We start from the raw sequence: 18,799 nt of genomic DNA on the forward strand, positions 1-18,799 counted from the left end.
AGGACTGTTGAGTTTGATGGGTCAGTGTGATAGGGTCAGCACATGGGCTCCCTGTGTGCAGCCCAGGGTGACACTGCATGGGCCTGGGGCTGGGGTGTCTGGCAGTAACTTGATGCCACCCTGTCTGTCTGCAGGGTCGCTCTGTGAAGGACAGCACACTGAGGAGAGCTCAGCGGCGCAGCTTCACCCCAGCAAGTTTCATGGAGGAGGATACAGTGGATTTTCCAGATGAGCTCGACACTTCTTTCTTTGCTCGGGTGAGGGGCAGGGCAGTGGCATGGTACTGGCTCCAGAGACATTGCAAGACTGCAGCTCTGGCAGGGCTGTGTGCTGCAGTGTGCTGCTGGTGTCTCAAATGTGATGCCTCCTCCTTCTGATGGGACTTCTGTGTCTTTGCCCAGGAAGGAGTCCTTCATGAGGAGCTCTCTACTTACCCGGATGAGGTGTTTGAGTCGCCATCAGAAGCTGCGGTCAAAGATACTGAAGTGAAACCTTTAGACCAGACGGATCTCACAGGAGGTGCCTTGGACAAAAATGAGCTTGAAAGAAGCCACTTGCTACTGTAAGTATTTTCTTGTAAGGTGCCAAAGCTTAACACGGGATGGTGGCCTGCCCATTCAGAGTGGAATCTTTGGTGCTGGGCAGCTGCTGGGGCAAGACCATTGCTCCTTCATGAGGGAAGTTGGGATCTTAGTGCCATGGGTGTTTGGAACAGAGATCAAAGAGCAGAGCAGTGATGGGATTTCTGTAAGCCCTGCATGCTTCTCTTGATGTTTTGGATGAGAGTCCTCCTGCCTCAGCAACCCCTGAAAGGTGGCTCTGAGGCCACCTCTCCAGCAGCTTCCTGATGTGATGTGCTTTTGAGGCTGTATGGTGGCTTGGGGAAACAAAAGACGCTTTAAGCCAGCTGTGAAGATGCTGAAGGCCCAGCCTTCAGCTGTGGAGAATACAACAAAGAAGGCTGTTGCCGTTCCCAGTCACCAGGAACTGTTGAGAAGAGTGGAGTGAAGCATTGCTGAGTGTCAAGCTGAGCTACATTCCTCACTTGAAACCAGAGAAAGGTGTGGCACTGATGCTGAAAGCCCTGCAAATATGTGGGTGGTACTGTACTGTATGCCTAGATTTTTTCCACCTGAGTAACTGGTACTGAGTAATTGCTCGGTGTCGCTTCCGAGTTAGCTCTGACTTAGCTGGCAGCTCACCCCAGCAGAGAGCAGTGCTGGGTGTGAACATGTAGCAGACAGGGAGGTCCTTGTTGTGGTTCTGCTGCTCGCAGCCCATCTTGCTGTGTTGGAGTTTTCCCTTCAAGTGTTTCCAAGAACCTGACTCAGTCTTAACAAAAGTGGAAGCAGCAAATGGTGGGAGCTTGTTGTCTCTCCACTGAGATGGTCTCAGTCTTTTTGGCTCCATTTGGATTTTCTCAAATCTACATTCCTTTCCCACTTAGAGAACTGCTATCAGAATTGCAGTCAGTTGTCCTTTTAGGTGGCCAGGTGTTTGTTTTGGCATAGGCTGATAGTCCAATGTGAAAATACGGGGATGTCCATTACACAAAAATCATTTGAACCTCATCCTATTGCTTGTCCATACTTCAAAGCTCTCTTAACTTCACCAAGGCACTCTGGTTATCTTTCAAAAAAAAATATGGTTTCTGTGACCACTTTTGACACCCCCTATCTTTGTGCAGAGTTGGTCACCCAGGAAGCCACAGGAGGTTTCTGTTAACTAGAGACCTGCCGAGGACACGTGCCTACCACAGTTCCAGGCAGTGGGAAAGGGGGAAAAAACAGGCAGTTCTCAGTGCTGTGTACCTTGTTTGTAGACTGCTTGTTAAGAGCAGTGAAATAAAAAAAACACCTGAAGATGCCCAGAGCAGGGCATCTGCTGTTCATCAGCAGCTTGTGCAGTTTTCATTCATTTCATACTCTATTTTGGTAAGAAGGCGTTCTGCTGGACAGGGATTTTTATTGTGTTGTTGGAGCCTGGTTTTGTTCTTCTCCTGAGAAATTCATGCATCAGTGCAAATAAAGGGACGAATGGAAGACAAGTTGAGAGAAGTAACTGGCTTGGTTTTAGTTCCTGCTCTTCTCTGAGTGGTTTAACGAGCATGAGGTTCGACTGGTCAGTCTAATCACGGTAAAGTGCTTCAAGGTTGGGATTTCCACTGTGGGGCTAAACTGCACTTCCATTTCGTGGGAGAGAATGGAGTGAGGGGAATGAAGCAGAGGAAGAAACAGATGTGTATGAGTGTTAGCTGCCTAATAAGTCAGCTGATCCTGGAGATGCTGAGGGTATAGCACATGGCTTCCATTTCTTGCTGTTCATTTTGGATCAGAAAAGAATTAAGGCTAAAGTTGAGGTTGTTGGAGGTGGTCACAACCACAGGATGCCGTTCTTGTTCTCTGCTGCAGTGTCAATGCTGGGAGGCTGGAAGTCGTGTCTTCCCAGAATGAGTTGCTCAGTGACACCCAGCCTCCCCATTTTAATCCATTGCTGACAAAAAAATCCTAAAGAAGGAAACCACCGTTGTTCCACTTTTTATTCCAGTCCACTGGAGCGAGGCTGGAGGAAACAGAAGGACGGGGGCCTGGCACAACCCAAAGTCCGATTGCGGCAGGAGGTGGTGAGCGTCAGCCCGCAGAAGCGAGGGCAGCGCATCGCCGTGCCGGTCAGGAAGCTTTTCGCCAAGGAGAAGCGGCCGTACGGCCTGGGGATGGTGGGGAAGCTGACAAACCGGACCTACCGCAAGCGCATCGACAGCTATGTGAAGCGGCAGATTGAGGACATGGACGATCACAGGTGAGAGCTGAATCGTGGCTGGGGTTCCAATAAAACACCGGGCACTGGGAGCACGGCCTGCTCCTCCTGCTGGGCATCTGCACCTCATCCCCACCGCTGCTGTCTTGTGATGAACAGGAAGGCTCAGGTATTCTTGCTTCTGATTGTTTCCATAAACTCAGTATTTCAGATGCGTGACGCATTTTGGCATTAGGCTTTTGTATTCATGGATGCTTTTCTTAGCAAAAAGTGGTTTGCCCAGTGTTTAGGGGAGTCAGTAAACAGAGGCTGTCTGCTGGCAAGATTCTTGCCTCCAGTCATGTATGCCCCAGGTGATCTTGGTCCTGTCCCCAGAGTCTGCCAGGGTTCCTAGGGAAAGAAAGCAGCTTTTCTCCTTGCTCTGTGAGTAGATGTAACACGAAGTGTTACAAGATGCAGTTCAGTAGCTTAGTGGGTAGTAATGGTGATAGGACTATTTATTACTAGTTGGACTAGATGATTTTGTAGGTCCTTTCCAACCTTGTGATTCTGTGATTCTGTGCCTGGATTTCTGCCTCTGATCTTTTCCCTTTCCCTCCATCCAGGCCCTTCTTCACATACTGGGTCACCTTTGTGCATTCGCTCATCACCATCCTTGCTGTGTGCATCTACGGCATTGCCCCTGTGGGGTTCTCACAACATGAAACTGTTGATTCAGTAAGTAAATCACCCTGACTTGCCTGACTTGGAGTGTGATTGTGTCACAGCTCTCAGCTCAATGGCCACTGAGGGCCACACCAGGTATCCAGGGCCTGCCTGAGCCCACGTGCTTCCTGCTTTCCCTCCTGCAGTCACATTGCTCTTGACATTGAGCTCTATCAGGTGGGCATTTGGTACAAAGTACAGTGGGCTCCTGGCAGGTTCTGGTTGCAAATATGCTGGGAGTCCTTTTTAGCAACTTGTTCCCCTCCTGGTGGTGACCAAAAGGGTGTTCATGGTGGGGAAATATTTCAAACCTCAGTTAAGTTTTTGTAACAGCTGCAAGATTTTGCTTCTGCCAGGAGCAAAATGGACCTGTCTGACTTTGTGAGCTGATCTTGAAGCTACTTGTAGGCCTTCCCACTTGTTGTCAAATGTCTCTCTGAGGTGCATATCTCTATAGCACCATATTCCTGCTCCAAGCAGAGGATGCCCAAGGTTACTTCTCACCTACAAGTCTGATGGCTTTCACAACACTGTCACCAGCATCTGGACCTGTGTTGCTGACAGCTGCTGCTTGTGTTGCTGCGCTGTGTGAAGCTTTATACAGGATTTCAGCCATCCTGGGAGAATGTGAAGTAGCCAGGTGGACATCTTCAGAGGAGTCATTTAATAAAGATGCCCAGACCTGCCCTCCTACAAGAGACCAGTTTGAGAGAGCTGTGTAGCCAGTCACCTGCTGTGGGGATTTCTGCTCCTTCTGGGAGCTGTTTTCATCAGTCCCTGCCCCTTGCTCATGGTACTCTCACTTCCTCTCCTTGCAGGTTTTGCGAAACAGAGGGGTTTATGAAAATGTCAAATATGTTCAGCAGGAAAACTTCTGGATCGGCCCCAGTTCAGTGAGTGTTATCATCTGGGGCTGGCAGGGGGCAACGTGCAGCAGCCAGATCTCCCCAGGGACCTCGGCCCTCCACTGCTTGGGACCTGGTGCTAGCAGCTCTCATCAGCTGGGCTTCTCACAGGGCTCTGCTGTCCTTGGCAGGGTGCAGCAGTGCTCCTGCCCCAACTGCCCTGCTGAATGGTTTGCTGGGAGCTGGGGATGAGCCTTGGCACTCCTTCCTGCACATATTTCTATGAAGCCAAGCGTGAGGTCAGAGAAAATGCAGAAACTATGTGGAGCATGACAGCTTTCGTGATGCCGTTTTCCCCAGGAAAATCTGTAATGTCTCAGAGCTTCCTTCCTCACCACAGAACAGGCCTTTCTGGGGCCTGCAAATTCTGGATTCTTGTTTTGAGCTCGCTTATTTGAGGCAAATACTGAGAATATGCCTGATGTGTTTTGAACATCATCATGCAGGACATGTCTCTGGCCGTGCTGGGGTACCCCTTGCTGTTCTTCCCAGCCTGTTCTGCCCTGGGCAGTCCTTGTGTACACCTTGACTGAGGTGAGCTTCTCCATCTCTCTCCCAGGAGGCCTTGATCCACCTGGGGGCCAAGTTCTCACCGTGCATGAGGCAGGACCAGCAAGTGCACAGCTTCATTAAGGCCAAGCGTGAGAAGGAGAAGCACTCAGCATGCTGTGTACGAAATGACAAGTCCGGTTGCGTGCAGACTTCGGAGGAGGAGTGCTCAGTGAGTGTGGTGTTCCCTTTCCTGCCGTTACTGCAGGCTCAGGGACACTTCTCTTGATGCTTTCTCCTGCCCTGGGATTCACAGTGACACCTCTCCTCTCCCTTCTCTTGCAGTCCACCCTGGCTGTGTGGGTGAAGTGGCCCCACCACTCCAGCACACCAATGCTGGCAGGAAGCAAGAGGCAGTTTGGGTCTGTTTGTCATCAGGACCCCAGGTATGTCCTGCCTAACCCACCTGCCATCCTAGGGACACCAGGGCTGCTGGGACTGTCAAGTCAGAGCCATGGGGTCCCAGGCCACTTCACTGCAGTGTGTGCGTAGTGATGTCCTTACCTGCCCTTGTGGTGGCAGGGGAGCTGAGGCAGATTTTTCTGGGAGCCTCCCAGATCACAAACTTATTTGTGTTCCTGAAGTCTCTGTTGTTGGCTGCCATGTGCACAGTGGTTTGTTCTCAGCTGCGGGTTCTTTTCCTGTCCTTCTGCTCCTTACCTGCTCGCTTTGCTCCCTGCAATGGGCTGCTTTCCCATGGGATAGCAGCTATGTTCCCAGCACAGCTCTCCTGCAAAGCCCCTGGCAGCCACCTTTGCCCTTAGCCACCACAGGCTGAGAGAGGGCTGAAACCAGCTGCAGGTCTGTGTTTGGAGTTCCATTATGTTGTTGAGCAGCTGTGTGCTCTTTGTCAGCTGAAGCCGTGATCTCTGGTTGCAGGAAGTAAGCACTAGCTTTGATCAGCACAGCCTTGGCTAACCTGAAGTAGTGTGTCACCAGCTCCTTGCCAGGGACAGAGGGGACCTATGGGAGCGTAGCCTTGGGAGGCAGGGACAGTGTGTTATGCTAGGAAAAGTCATTTCTCTAGGTGATCTTTGCTTCCTGTTGCTGCAGGGTGTGTGAACAGCCAGCCTCGATGGAGCCACATGAGTGGCCAGACGACATCACCAAATGGCCGGTGAGCATCGCTGGTGGCACAGGGCCTGTGCTGGAAAATGGCATTTCCAACCCACTGTGCAGAGTTGCAGCACTGCTGGTGGAAAAGGGTCTTCAGTGCAGCCTCCTGAAACCTTCCAACAACAGAAATTCCCACTGCACCAGATAAAGCCATAAGCCCTGCCAGGGTGATAGCATGATGGATACTTACTCCATCTAGGGGCTGTTTTAGTTGCTTGAGAGGGAGGAGGGATCGGTTTGGGCTCCAGCAGCCCAGGCAGATGGGGTATGAGAAGAAACCCTTGGGAGGCTGTGTCTGGGACTGCCTTCCTCCCAAGTGACTGTTCTGACCTTACCCAGGCAGCAAGCCAAACCATGGATCTCTGACTGCAGTCTGTTGTCATTTTCCAGATCTGCACAAAAAACAGTGCTGGGAATTACACAAACCACCTTCACATGGACTGCGTGATTACAGGCAGGCCCTGCTGCATTGGGACCAAAGGAAGGTAAGGAGTTTAATCTGTGTGGCGAGGGGCTGGGCATTGGGGTAAGAAATGGAGGGCTGTTTTAAGGTTGTAGGCACAGCCATTTGTCCTCTGTGTTCTTCCTGCATGCAGCCCAGAGCAGTGCTGGGGAGGGGAGTCTGGCAGGGAGCCCTGATGTGTTTCCCAGGCAGAGCAGGGCTCTGGTTGAGTTTGATGTGTCAGGGTATCTCGTTCAACTGATCCTGCAGTTTAATGGGATTCAGAGCCCTGGGGATTAAAGTATCTCTTGGGGAATTCAGTGCTTTTCCTTGGAATGACCAGCTTGTTCCTAACAGGCTACACTGACCCCAGCCTGGCTTCTGTGTGCATTCCAAGAGGAAATGATCTGATCTGGGTTTGCCAAGGAGGATGCTGTTCTTCATGCTGCTCCTCAGCTCGAGTTACTTGGTGCTTGGGCCAGGCTTCCCCTGCCAGGAAGAAAAATCAGTGCTGCTGTCCCTGAAAGTCATGGCAGGACACGGCTTAGCCCTACTTTCTGCTCTGTCAGTGTCTGAGGCACAGGGCTCTCCAAGCCCAGAGCCATAAATTCCCCAAGCTCCATTGTTTCATTCTCAGCTGTAAATAGCTCAGTTTTATTACTTGTTTTGGAACCTTTGTTGCAGAGGTGCTGTAGCATGTCGAGGGCATCAGTTCTCATAGACAAACTTAGGGGCCAGGGAAGGCACAGGATAATCTGCCATGTCTTCCATGTGTGACCTGTTCCTTCTTTTGATGGCTGTGCCTCTTCCAGGTGTGAAATAACTTCCCGAGAGTATTGTGAATTTATGCGGGGCTACTTCCATGAGGAGGCAACACTTTGCTCTCAGGTAAGTGCAGAGTAGTGGTTTGTAAGGCCACCTTTCTCACTTCTGTTCACCTATCTGCAGCAGTGTGAGTGGGAGTGTTGAGTCCCAGAGGAAGTTACTGATCCAGGATGTAGTGACAAAATCTGCATCTGTTCTTGGGAGACCAGTTTAGAACTTGGGGCTGGCAGCCACAAAAGTCCAGCATTGGACCTCTGTGGAAGCAGCAGGTGTCTGCAACCTTCCTGCTCCGTGGGTGAGCAAACGTTGTCCATGTGTTGGGTGGTGAATAAGGGCATAATGCTGCCATAAGTAATGGGTGGGGACACATCAAGTGGTGCTGCAGGCAAGGGCTGGGTAGCAGGTAAGTGAATGGAGAACCCCTTTTTCCGAGCTAGCTGCAGCCTCTGCTGTGGCTGTGATAATTGGCTGTGCCCAGTGGTGTTGGCTGGCACAGCCCACAGCCCCATTTTGCTGCCCTAGGTTCACTGCATGGATGACGTCTGTGGACTCCTCCCTTTCCTAAATCCAGAAGTCCCTGACCAGTTCTACCGTCTCTGGCTCTCACTTTTCCTACATGCTGGGTAAGTGTAGCTGCAAAGCTTCCAGTGTCTGGGAGGGAACTGGGGGGTTGTATGAGGGTGGTTCTAGCAGTTTCTGTCCTCAGGACACCACTGTGGGGATGAACTGTTGTCCCTGCTGAGGCTTAGCAGGCTGAATTTGCTGGGAGGGATATTAGATGCGTGGGGCTGAGCCAGGTGCTTTCAGCAACTCAAAGAAGACAGCAGAGAAGACAGACAAGCCCACTGTGGGGAATTTGGTGGATGCTGCTTCAGCTCCTGTACTCTGAACTTGGCAGGATCCTGCACTGTCTGGTCTCAGTCTGTTTCCAAATGACGATCCTGCGGGACCTAGAGAAGCTGGCAGGATGGCATCGCATCTCTATCATCTACCTGCTCAGTGGCATCACGGGGAACCTTGCCAGTGCAATATTTCTACCCTACAGAGCAGAGGTGGGTCTCCTACACACTAGGGTCCTGGCAGCTTCAATACAAGCCCCTACATGCTGTGCCTATCTGGCAGAAAAATCAGAGCTGCACTTATCTTTGTATTGTGCAGATTTGTAGTTAGCAATCAACACCACACCATCATCTATCTGCTGAGCAGTAACATCCCCCAGAGCACGCTAGTTGGCTTTCCAGGTGACTGACCCATTCTGGCTGCAGCCCAAGGGCTGCCTCACAGCATGAGATGGGGGAGATTCCAGCCACATGCAGGCTGGGAATTCAGGTCTATAGCTGGTGTCAGTCCCTTCACATGCAGGCAGAAGGCGAGAGCAAAGCTTGCCATTCCCACACTGTCCCTGCCCACGTTGCACAGCTGGAGAAGCCCAATGTGCCCACCCAGCTTCACCTTAGAAGACTGCATGGCAGGACCTAGAGGACCACCTTCCAGATCCTTCAGTAAGGAAAAGTGTGGTGGGTGAAGGGACCAAGGAGATTGCCTCTAAGGACCTCTACCCTCTAGTAGTTCAAACCAGATTCATCCTCTTTAAATAGAACATCTGCTCTGGTGAGCTCACATCTACACTGATCCTCATGTCAGACCAGGCCTTCAATGTCATTATCAGGATGAAGTCTCAGGCTGCAGCATCTCTTTCTCAAGTAACGCCGAACAGGGAGCTGAAATAACCCTGACGGAGCTGGTTGCAGAAGCCAGGCAGATGGGCTGTGCCTGATGTTACCTGTGATGTTCTTCTTCTGCAGGTTGGCCCTGCAGGATCCCAGTTTGGGATTCTGGCTTGTCTCTTTGTGGAGCTCTTCCAGAGTTGGCAAATCCTGGCACGGCCCTGGAGGGCTTTCTTCAAGTTGCTGGCTGTGGTGCTCTTTCTTTTTGCCTTCGGCCTCCTGCCTTGGATTGATAATTTTGCTCACATTTCAGGATTCATCAGTGGTTTCTTCCTCTCCTTTGCCTTCCTGCCCTACATTAGCTTTGGGAAGTTCGATTTGTATAGGAAGCGATGCCAAATTATTGTTTTCCAGCTCATCTTCATTGCACTCTTCTCAGGACTTGTGATTCTATTCTATTTCTACCCCATCAAGTGCGAGTGGTGCGAGTTCCTCACCTGTATACCATTCACGGACAAATTCTGCGAGAAATACGACCTGGATGCACAGCTTCACTGAAAGCAAAGACTGGCTTCTCGAGCAGGCACTGGAGATGGACTGTCTTTGCATTTGCTGTGCTAGTTCCACGAGGACAAAGCTTCTAATCCAGTGACACTTCTAACCAGGGCTGTGGTTAATTTAAACCGTCTCTAGCACTCAGCAGGCGTGGTTTGCCTTATCTCAGAAGACTCTGAACAGAATGTTGGTGCCTTGTTCAATTGTATTGAACCTCTTCTGCTGCCATTATTTTTATTATACTAGTTTCAATACTACATTTTTAACTAGAGTTATTTACTACTGCTAAGGTGGTGATTAAATGGAAAGGTAGCGTTTTAGCTACTGCTAATTGTTTTGCATAGTCTGTGGCTACGTTTGTTACTTTATGTCACCCATGCTGTTCCATGCACCAATAGAATCAGTATTCTAGCACCCAAAGTAGCCCGACACACATTCACAGCTGGAAATAAGAGCTTTAAAAGCCTCAGAAAATGAGTCTCTTTAATTACAAAAAGCACATTCTGCATACAGCTCAGAGGCAGACGTTTTGAACAGCAAAAACATGTAAGAGCATCTGTTCAACTGGAGTTTGCTTCTCTGTGAAATCTTTCAAACTCTTCCTCTTGGAGAGCACTGAATCCCTTATCTGCTCCTGGCAGGAAGGGATTCTCTGTTCTGCCTGTTAAAGAAAAAGAAATATTTGGGAACAGCAGTGTTAACTGCATACTGGGCTCTCCTATCACTGCAGTACAGGGGATCATCCAGGGCTCCATGGAGTAAAGCAGAGCTCTGCTGTCACAGCACATGTCATATTGCACTAGGTGCTGCAAATATGATACCACTGACAGAGGATGAAAGCCTCTGTGATCACAGTGACAGTTTCTAACCCAGCTAGCTGGAGCCAGGGAACAGAACATTGAGAATGCAGGCAGTTACCACTGCTCTCAGCAACTGATTGTGGTGAGGGAGACAGTTTTAAACCTACCAATGTTGGGAGTCTTGGCCACTGTGTGTTTGTACTAGAATTGTGATGTCTACATGGACTGCACACAGGCAAATATATATGCTACTAATGCTTCCTGTGCTACAAGTTTTCTTCAGTGCATCAGCTGCACAAAATTACCATGACCAAAAGTCATCTAGAGGTATTATCCCACCTTCTGGAAACAGCAAATCAGCTGAACTCATTGCTGTAAACCAGAAAAAAAAAAGAAAAACTAAACAAAGCTACAGGGTACAGAAGCAGACGTGCCTTCGGCAACTCCTTACAGCTTGCAGTAACTGAGAAAGATGGCTCAGAATACACCTAGTGAGGAACAGCAACCTTTGCTGGTTGCATTTGCTTGCATTTGCTTGCATACAGCGATGGGACACTTCAGGTGCTCTGAATGGTACAGGAGTGTGAAGAGCAAAGAGGGAGAACAGTCACTTGGGTACAGTGAGACAGAGACATACAGGAGGATCAGATGAATTGCACGATGGCAATCAATCAGTGCTAGCACAGAGACCTGTTCTTCCTGGGCACTGGACTTCCAGAGTTCTGTGAAGCCTAAAACCAAGGTCCAAGAAGCAATTAAAAGGGCAAAGAGAAGAACACTGCATTTAATGAATCTCAGGACACTGTGGGAACAAATTCAGAGCCTAAAATGCATAGTAGGGGTAGGGATGCACCACTGCTAGCACCGAGGCACTGCTGCTGCTCCCGGTGTGGTTTGAACCACAGTTCCCTGACCAGAGAGGAGCACAAGCAACAATCAGGATGAGGACATGGGAAAGAGCCAGACTGGAGCCCAGCAGAGACACAGAAATGCTCACAGAGCTGCTCTGTGCTATCAGCCTGAGTGCTGTGGCCCTGGGAAGGCAAAGCTGAAGAACAAGTATTCCTAACGGGTATTCAGGACTTACCTGACAGGTCACTTTCGGAGTTTCTTGATGAAGCTGACCTCATCCCGGTTCCTGATGCCATACCTGAACAGAGTCGTGCCGTTACAGCCAGTTCTCCTCTAACCACAAACTGCAATCCTACAGCTCCAGTTGCCAGGGCTGGATGGACTCCTAGTGTGCTCCACTCCCAAACAGGTGCAGTTCTCACACGTGCAAGCAGAACACGGTCTGCTACTCTGCCTTTGTAAACACACCATCTATCACCCACAGCAGAGAGGCTGTGCATGCCCTGTCCCTGGAGGTGTTCAGGGCCAGGTTGGATGGGGCTCTGGGCAGCCTGGCCTGGTATTGAATGTGGAGGTTGGTGGCTACATGCGGCAGGGAGGTTGGAGATTCATGATCCTTGAGGTCCCTCACAACGCGGGCCATTCTGTGACTCTGTGATAAGGCAGTGCTGCCTCGCTATGGGCTCTCCCTCCTGCTAAGCCATATCCCTTCAGACAAGCTCCTCTTGCAGCTCTGCACAACGGCTGCTGGCATGCATTGATGCCTCCCGCCTTCAGTACAGACACGGGGCTCAAAGCAGCCTCAGTCCCACCAAGTGCTTTCAGTTCCCGGGAAGCGGCCGGCCGTGCTTCACGTGCTCACAGCCGAGACCACCGTGCGCTCAGCTCCGACCGGCCAACCCTCAGCACCGCCCCGAGCCGCAGCTAACGGGGCACGGCACAGAAAATCCCCCATTGGCCGTTTACTCACTCTCTCAGCTTCTTTCCGTCATCCGCCAGCTTCTCCCCGTTGTAAGTCAGGTGGTACGTCCTCCAGATGTACTTCCTGCGGGAAAACGGCGGTGGGAGCGGGGCTGCAGAGCGGGGCTGTGTAGAGCCGGGGCTGCAGAGCCGTACCGTGCCGAGCCGCTCACCAGCTGAGATGCTGCACGCCGCCACGCCGCGCTTGCCGGAGCTGCACGTGCCGCCGCAGCGCCTTCTTTAGATCGAGCACCGTCGCGTTCTGCACCACCACCACAGCTGCGGGGACAGACCCGCTCAGCGCCCGCGGCCCGGCAGCTCCCCGCCCCGTCCCCCGCCCCGCTCCGCTCACGCATGCTCTCGCCGTCCGCCTTGCACACTCGCACCGTCATGGCCTGCCCGTACTCCAGCGCCACTTGAGAGCCGATCTCCTCCGGCGTCACCTGCGGGCGGCACCGCGGGGCTGAGCTGCGCCGAGCCGCCTCTGAACCCCAACCCCAACCGCCACCCCGACCTGCGGCGGGAGGTCGCAGAGCAGCGGGTCCTGCACGAGCCGCGCCAGCGCCGCCTGGAACAGCTCGAGCACATCGGCGTGCGCCAGCTCCTCCTCCGCCTCCGCCATCGCCGCCGGAAGAGGCGGATCCGACGATGTTGCTTTTCTGCCCGGCGTGCGGCAACGTGCTGGTGGCCGAGGAGGGGCCGCGCTGCCACCGCTTCGCCTGCACCACCTGTCCGTACGTGCGGAACGTCACGAGGAAGGTGCGCGGCAGCGGCGGGCGGGGTTGAGGAGGGGGCTTTGGGAGGGGGGAGGGAGGGGAGCTGATCGCTGTGCCCGCAGGTGAGCAGCAGGAAATACCCACGGCTGAAGGAGGTGGACGATGTGCTGGGCGGAGCGGCGGCGTGGGAGAACGTGGATTCCACCGCAGGTACGGGCGGGAAGGGGTTGCGTGGATGGGGGAAGGGGGAGGGGGGCGTTGATGCGGATCTCAGCTCACCGCCTCTCCCCGCAGAGCCGTGCCCCAAGTGCGAGCATCCCCGCGCCTACTTCATGCAGATCCAGACGCGCTCGGCCGACGAACCCATGACCACGTTCTATAAGTGCTGCAACGCGCAGTGCGGGCACCGCTGGCGCGACTGACCACCCCCTACCCCCCCCCGGCTATCAATAAACGCAGCGCTGGAGCTGCACTGTGAAGTGCGGTGGTTCCGTGGATCTGTGCTTAACCTTTGTTCTCACCTCAAACATGCACAAAAGTATCAAAAAGAAAGGATAAAAAAGCTTCCTTAATCCCAGAATGGCCAGGGTTGGAAGGGACCTCAAGGATCACGAATCTCCAACCCCCTGCCACATGCAGGGCCGCCAACCTCCACATTCATTACCAGCCCAGGCTGCCCAGGGCTCCATCCAACCTGGCCCTGAACACCTCCAGGGATGGACGGGGCATCCACAGCCTCTCTGGGCAGCTGTTCCAGCACCTCACCACTCTCTCTGTCAAGAACTTCCTTGACATCCCACCTAAATCCTCCCTCCCTCAACTTAAACCCATTTTCCCTTGTCCTGCTGTTATCTCCCCATCCAAAGAGTTGATACCCCAGAAGAAGAACCGGAACATGACACGAGAGAGCAACAAGTTACAGCATTTAATCCACGTTAGCATCTAAGGGATAAATCAATTTAACAACATCCAGCTTTACCTCTTCTACACGTGGATAACCTGCACCCATTTGTTCCAGTTCACTGCAGTGGGGAACACCCCCCCCAGGCGCAGGGTGCAGTCCATGGTGGGCTCATAGTATGCTACAGAGGCTTCGCTCAGTTTGGGACTGTGCAGCTGCTCTGCTATAAGTGGCTGAGAGAAGAGGGACGCTGGGGGTGCCTTCTTCATGTGGAACCTTCTGATACAACCAAGAGCTTCCAGACCCTGCAGAGAGAAATTGCATTTCAGCTTAAACATCTGCAAAACAAACCAACACAGGCCATGCACTGCTGTTTCACGTTCAGTGTTGTCAGGACCTATACTTCAGGTTTTGAATTATATCAGGACAAAAAACCTAATACCAACAAGGTTTCAATGGGCAGTAGCAGTGGTGGTAATCAAACTCCCAGATGTGGAAGGAAAAAAAAAAAGAACCTCATAATTTCTCACCATCTATTGTGTTAAGGATGTATGCTTTCAAGTGGGTTTTTTCCTAAACAAAATAATCTTAAGTTCAGGGGCTGAAGCAGCCTGAGGTCACAGTGCTGCTTATTCACATACCTGCAGGATCTCCAGGACAGCAACGGGCTGCAGTGTCCCTGTGTAATGCTGCAGCAGCATGCTTTCTGTTATCCCTGGCTTTGTCATGATGTGATACAGCACAGCTTCCATCATTCCTTTACACACAGGTTTGTTCAGGTTCCCATCCACAATCCTCCACGGTCTCCCAATGAAGCAGACATTCTCACAGGCCCTGCAAAAGACGGTTTAAAATCAGCTCTGCCAGCTGCTAGATCCAACCATGCACCTGATGTACCCCATGTCCCTCACAGCCACGTGCCTCTTAAATACCTCCAGGGCTTTGGACTGCTGCCCTGAGCCTTGTTTCACCTCTTCATCTGCACTAGCCCTAATATCCTCCAGAAGTTGCCTAAGACTTAACTTCAATCTGCAACGTGCAGCAACAATGCTCAGACAGGAAACAATTCCTTATTTGTAGCATTCTGGAGGGAAAGGATTGCCCTGCATGGCAATCCACACTTCTCATACTGCTGGGATTCTCTGAGGTCTTTCCTGGGCACATGGAAGAGGGGACCTGCTGACACTGCACTTGTGAAGTACAATTAGTGTCATTCCTCTGGTACTGCAGCTGGTTGTGGTATCAGTGTGTATATGAACACATGAGCAACTTTAACAAGAGCAATGGGGGAAAATGGGGTTCATCTTCCATGCTCTCTGCCTATGGGAATGTACAACTGAGTTCACCAAAGCACTGGCTTCAGAAATTTCTCTGGCAATGGGGAGCATTCAGTCCCACTGCAGACATCTCTGTTACTCACCCATCTGCAGCTGCCTGGGACAGACCTGGCACAGAACTGCCTGGAAAGAAAAGAACATGCAATTTTGAAGTTAATTAGCCCAAACTCTTTGGTGGATGTTAACTAACAGGTGGCTAAACAGGTTACTGTGAAAGGCGACAACTTGTGCTAGAAAATAACAGAACCAAGCTGTTGTTCTGGGTTGCATGGGGAGTTCCAAGATTCCACTCAGTCTTCACCCATCTCCAGCACAGCCCTTCTTCCCACACTGTTTCAAAACCACATCTGGCTGCTCCAGCCACGCTTTTGGTGGTTCTGTTCCCAAATCATAGCAAGGAGTTTTATTTCTAGAAGCCTCATTGCATGACAACAGCAGACAGTTCTGTGTTCCAAAGAACAAAGTTCCACAGAGGCTGCAGTGCAGGGGCTCCGCCAGCAGCACTCACACAGGTCCTCAGCCGAGTCCCACAGGCAGTCACAGTGATGCTGAGATGTCTGAGTAACTGCAGACTCAGGGCTTGAGAATGCAAACTCGAGATTTCAGCAGGATTTGGTTTCAAAATGAAGGCTGCCTCTGCAACTTCCATGATCCTAATGGGTTTTAATTACACAATTACTTAACATTGGTACTTCTACTGCATCCAGAGGCCGACAGCTTTGGCTTAAGCATGTGTGAAACCTCCTGGGCATCACCAGTAATGCTGGTAAGAACTCTGTGCTTGGTAAGGGCTACGTGACAGGCAGAAGTTAAATCCTCAATAGTAGTTCTTAACATGAGACTGTTAAAGTTTATGCCACTTAGGCAGCCCTGAGGTGATGTCCTGCAGGAAGGCTCTGACCAACACCCGACTCCAACTGATTCACACGGCAGACTGCAGCTGTAAACGCAGGGTAAGGGCAGCCTGTGGCCAAATGTCACACTGTGTGATTCAGTCTGAAATGAGAGCTGACAGAAATGAAACTAGAAGAAAATCCCCAACATCCTACTCAGTGTAAATCCTGGCGAGGATTATTAGCCGTTAAAAAAGAAAATTGGCAGCACAAAGGATGGGAAAATGAAGTCAGATTGGGTCACAAATTAGGCTATTAATCTTCTCACTGGCAGGTGCTGCATTCTGGTGAGTGGTTTAATGACTTTACGGCTTTTAGTCATGGGCATTCTAGTTAAAGCACAAGTTGTGCTGTGTTTTCTTGATTTAAAGATGTCAAGCCTTTGGACTGAAGCCAGAGATGGGAAAATTCATCTCAGTATGTCTTTGGAGAACATTAAAAGACATGGAAATGGGTTTTTAAGGAAAGCACATTCCTGGACTAGTCCCAAACATTCCAGGAATAGGCACAGGAAGGAAACTTAGATGTATCTGAAACTTCCAATACCCTCCAGACCAATTAGTGTTAAGGCTATGATGTCTGTGTGAAACAGAAACCTCCCTCAGTGCTCAGCTTCATGAAGGATCTAGTAAGTGCTTGTAAAATACCACCTGGTTGGGTGGTGGTGATGAGGCAGGTACTGTTCCTCGGATGTAGAGCACTCCTACGTACCTTTAGAGACCTCTGGGTTCTCCTGCAATTGGGAAACATCATCATGCTGCTCTGTGGCAGAGTGTTCAAGGCCAAGGACATGCTTGTTGTGCTCAGGGCTGAGATCATCATTCCGTCCTTCAAGCTGTTTGTCCTCAGAACGTGGCATACCTGGATCCTTGGGCACATCCACACTGGCAGTGTCTGAAGGGCCTTCAGCTGTATGTTCTGTCTGCCCTCCCAGGGACCCCGCTTCCCCATCCGGGATGGATTCCTTCACTGTAACAGGATCAGTAATATCTGCCTCCAAGTTACTCTCATTTGCACTTAGCAAACCGCTCTGCAAACCCTGGCAGAGTTGGTCACCATCTTGAAGGCCATCATGTTGAGTCCTGCATCTCTTCCTTGGCGGTTCTCCATCACTGGGATGGTTTGTGTCTTCTCCCAGCTGCTCCTCCTCTCCTGAACATTCCTCTCCCTTCTTTGCAGCTGCCAGCAGGCAGTCCTGCTGCACCTCTGAGAGGGCTGTGTCAGCACACTGCTGACCAGAATCTTCGGGTTTATTCATTGGACACACTGAATGCAATAGCCATGGCTTGGCAAACACGATTGCAACCAGTCTTATGCTATTGCCTCCTACTTCTAAAACCTGCTGCATTTCAATCAGGTCCTATGGAAAACGAAACAAGAATTCTCTCAGGAAGTTACACTGGAAAAATGTCAATATAACCAAGTACTGTGGAACTGCCATCTTTAACTAGCAGCAAAGAAAGACAAATGGCTTAGTGGGATTTCAGTTTTATGCTCTGTTGTGTCCCTTAAGCTGTTCTGAAATTACAGCCCAAAACATTTTTGTTCAGCTTAAATTAATTTAAAATGTAACTGGGAAAGAGTTCTTTCCCCTCCAAAGGTGAATGTTGGTACCTCTGGGCTTCTGATAAAGTTAATTCTTATCTGTGACTAAGTGTTGCTTTAATTTTTGGCCTTCCTAATTATGAGGCAAGACTGCTATCAGATTATTGCTACGTTAACTCTTGCCTAACAGGAATAGCTTTGTTCACTTTATATTGGCAAATACAACACGCAGCCTAAGAGACCGTTCTGTTCAAGGGGAATACCAGACATGGAGGCATTAATGTAAGTCTGCTAAACCACCTGAATGTACTGCTGCAGGTTCCTGGTGCGTGCAGGTTCCTCCTCTTCATAGCTGCAGAACTGTTTGCCCAGCTCAGCTTTGCAAACCCCAAAGTGGGAAGCAGCCTCTATTGCATTACGGACCTCCAGCACAGCAGCTACATCTCTGGGATTGTAGCCATAGCGTTCTGTGCACTCACGAAGAAACTGATCAACGTTATAATTCTCTTCTTGGATTTTTATCAGCCTGGTAAAAGTTTTGGGAAGGGAGGAGACTCCCACAGCCATGTTGTCAAGCGGAGAAGCTGAAAAATCAAACGACAAACAAATGGTTAAGGAGTGATGCACTGTTACCATGCAACACACTACGGAAAGATAAATATTCAGACACAGATCAGAGGTGTTCTGGACCGTTCTGATTAAAAACAGAGCTCAGCTTTCCATGTTCGTTACTGCAGCTTCCTTCCTCCTCACATATTTGTGGCTGACAAGGCCTGCAGAAGCAGGCTTTAATGGAGTTTATCCAGCTGTTTTAATGAGCTTACTCTCTTATCAAAGTGAAGTATCACTGAAAGGCAGTGTAACCTGCTGGTATTCCCTGACACTGGGCCAGCTGAGCTTTAAGTTAATGAGGGAATCATCTTTTTTGAATGAACAGCCTAGGGAAAGGAAAGGCTATGGAGAACCTTACTGGAAAATCCGAAGCAGCTGATCCATGGCAAAGCTGTTGGCCAAATGTGAGATAGCCTACAAATTCACAATGCCTCCGTACATCCACTAAGCATAGAGAGCGCATCTTTGTGTCTGGGGACAGGTCCACCACTGCACCAAAACTGCCCCCCATCCTGAATATTATACAGACTATTCAGGAGCTGAACCTAAGACCTTTCATTCTGCCCTGGATAATTAGAGGTCAGTTTTGGCAGTGTTCCTATCTACTCTCTGCCCTTTTACCTGCAGGCTGCCCTTACATCATGCACTGACAGGCATTTACG

The 18,799-nt window shown here is 50.6% G+C and overlaps 4 protein-coding genes across 18 annotated transcripts in view; 2 read left to right on the forward strand and 2 right to left on the reverse strand.

The window, feature by feature from the left end:
- Positions 1 to 9,534, forward strand: part of RHBDF1 (rhomboid 5 homolog 1) — a 34,341-nt gene extending 24,807 nt beyond the window's left edge. For all 10 annotated transcript variants that reach the window (XM_048961253.1, XM_048961250.1, XM_048961254.1 and 7 more), the window contains 13 exons: positions 135 to 257; positions 402 to 562; positions 2,548 to 2,799; positions 3,363 to 3,474; positions 4,281 to 4,355; positions 4,927 to 5,088; positions 5,202 to 5,302; positions 5,970 to 6,033; positions 6,423 to 6,517; positions 7,287 to 7,362; positions 7,822 to 7,922; positions 8,198 to 8,351; positions 9,105 to 9,534. In XM_048961253.1, coding sequence (XP_048817210.1) covers positions 135 to 257; positions 402 to 562; positions 2,548 to 2,799; positions 3,363 to 3,474; positions 4,281 to 4,355; positions 4,927 to 5,088; positions 5,202 to 5,302; positions 5,970 to 6,033; positions 6,423 to 6,517; positions 7,287 to 7,362; positions 7,822 to 7,922; positions 8,198 to 8,351; positions 9,105 to 9,524 — 1,896 coding nt within the window. In that variant the 3' untranslated portion in view covers positions 9,525 to 9,534. The remainder of the gene's footprint in view (positions 1 to 134; positions 258 to 401; positions 563 to 2,547; positions 2,800 to 3,362; positions 3,475 to 4,280; positions 4,356 to 4,926; positions 5,089 to 5,201; positions 5,303 to 5,969; positions 6,034 to 6,422; positions 6,518 to 7,286; positions 7,363 to 7,821; positions 7,923 to 8,197; positions 8,352 to 9,104) is intronic.
- A 535-nt stretch (positions 9,535 to 10,069) lies between these two features.
- Positions 10,070 to 12,755, reverse strand: SNRNP25 (small nuclear ribonucleoprotein U11/U12 subunit 25). Of its 4 annotated transcripts, none has more exons than XM_048961260.1 (6): positions 12,648 to 12,755; positions 12,492 to 12,576; positions 12,307 to 12,412; positions 12,144 to 12,218; positions 11,409 to 11,471; positions 10,070 to 10,182 (listed from the first exon to the last, which is right to left on the reverse strand). In XM_048961260.1, exons 1-5 carry the CDS (start codon positions 12,753 to 12,755, stop codon positions 11,417 to 11,419), a joined length of 429 nt encoding a protein of 142 aa, XP_048817217.1. In that variant the 3' UTR covers positions 10,070 to 10,182; positions 11,409 to 11,416. The 4 variants fall into 4 exon arrangements, with proteins under 4 accessions (XP_048817217.1, XP_048817216.1, XP_048817214.1 ...); XM_048961259.1 differs by having other exon boundaries at positions 12,486 to 12,576; XM_048961257.1 differs by having other exon boundaries at positions 12,520 to 12,721.
- Positions 12,756 to 12,781: 26 nt separating this feature from the next.
- POLR3K (RNA polymerase III subunit K) lies at positions 12,782 to 13,328 on the forward strand. Its single transcript, XM_048961261.1, has 3 exons — positions 12,782 to 12,892; positions 12,972 to 13,059; positions 13,144 to 13,328. The coding sequence occupies exons 1-3, from the start codon at positions 12,782 to 12,784 to the stop codon at positions 13,269 to 13,271; spliced, it is 327 nt and encodes a 108-aa protein (XP_048817218.1). The 3' UTR covers positions 13,272 to 13,328.
- Positions 13,329 to 13,760: 432 nt separating this feature from the next.
- GTF3C1 (general transcription factor IIIC subunit 1) overlaps positions 13,761 to 18,799 on the reverse strand; it is a 39,251-nt gene continuing 34,212 nt past the window's right edge. For all 3 annotated transcript variants that reach the window (XM_048961244.1, XM_048961243.1, XM_048961245.1), the window contains 5 exons: positions 17,826 to 18,109; positions 16,692 to 17,340; positions 15,171 to 15,210; positions 14,392 to 14,584; positions 13,761 to 14,055 (listed from right to left, as the gene is read on the reverse strand). In XM_048961244.1, the coding sequence (XP_048817201.1) occupies positions 13,834 to 14,055; positions 14,392 to 14,584; positions 15,171 to 15,210; positions 16,692 to 17,340; positions 17,826 to 18,109 (1,388 nt within the window). In that variant the 3' untranslated portion in view covers positions 13,761 to 13,833. The remainder of the gene's footprint in view (positions 14,056 to 14,391; positions 14,585 to 15,170; positions 15,211 to 16,691; positions 17,341 to 17,825; positions 18,110 to 18,799) is intronic.

The sequence above is a fragment of the Lagopus muta genome, chromosome 15 (genome assembly GCF_023343835.1).
Source record: "Lagopus muta isolate bLagMut1 chromosome 15, bLagMut1 primary, whole genome shotgun sequence".
NCBI classification, from domain to species: Eukaryota; Metazoa; Chordata; class Aves; order Galliformes; family Phasianidae; genus Lagopus; species Lagopus muta.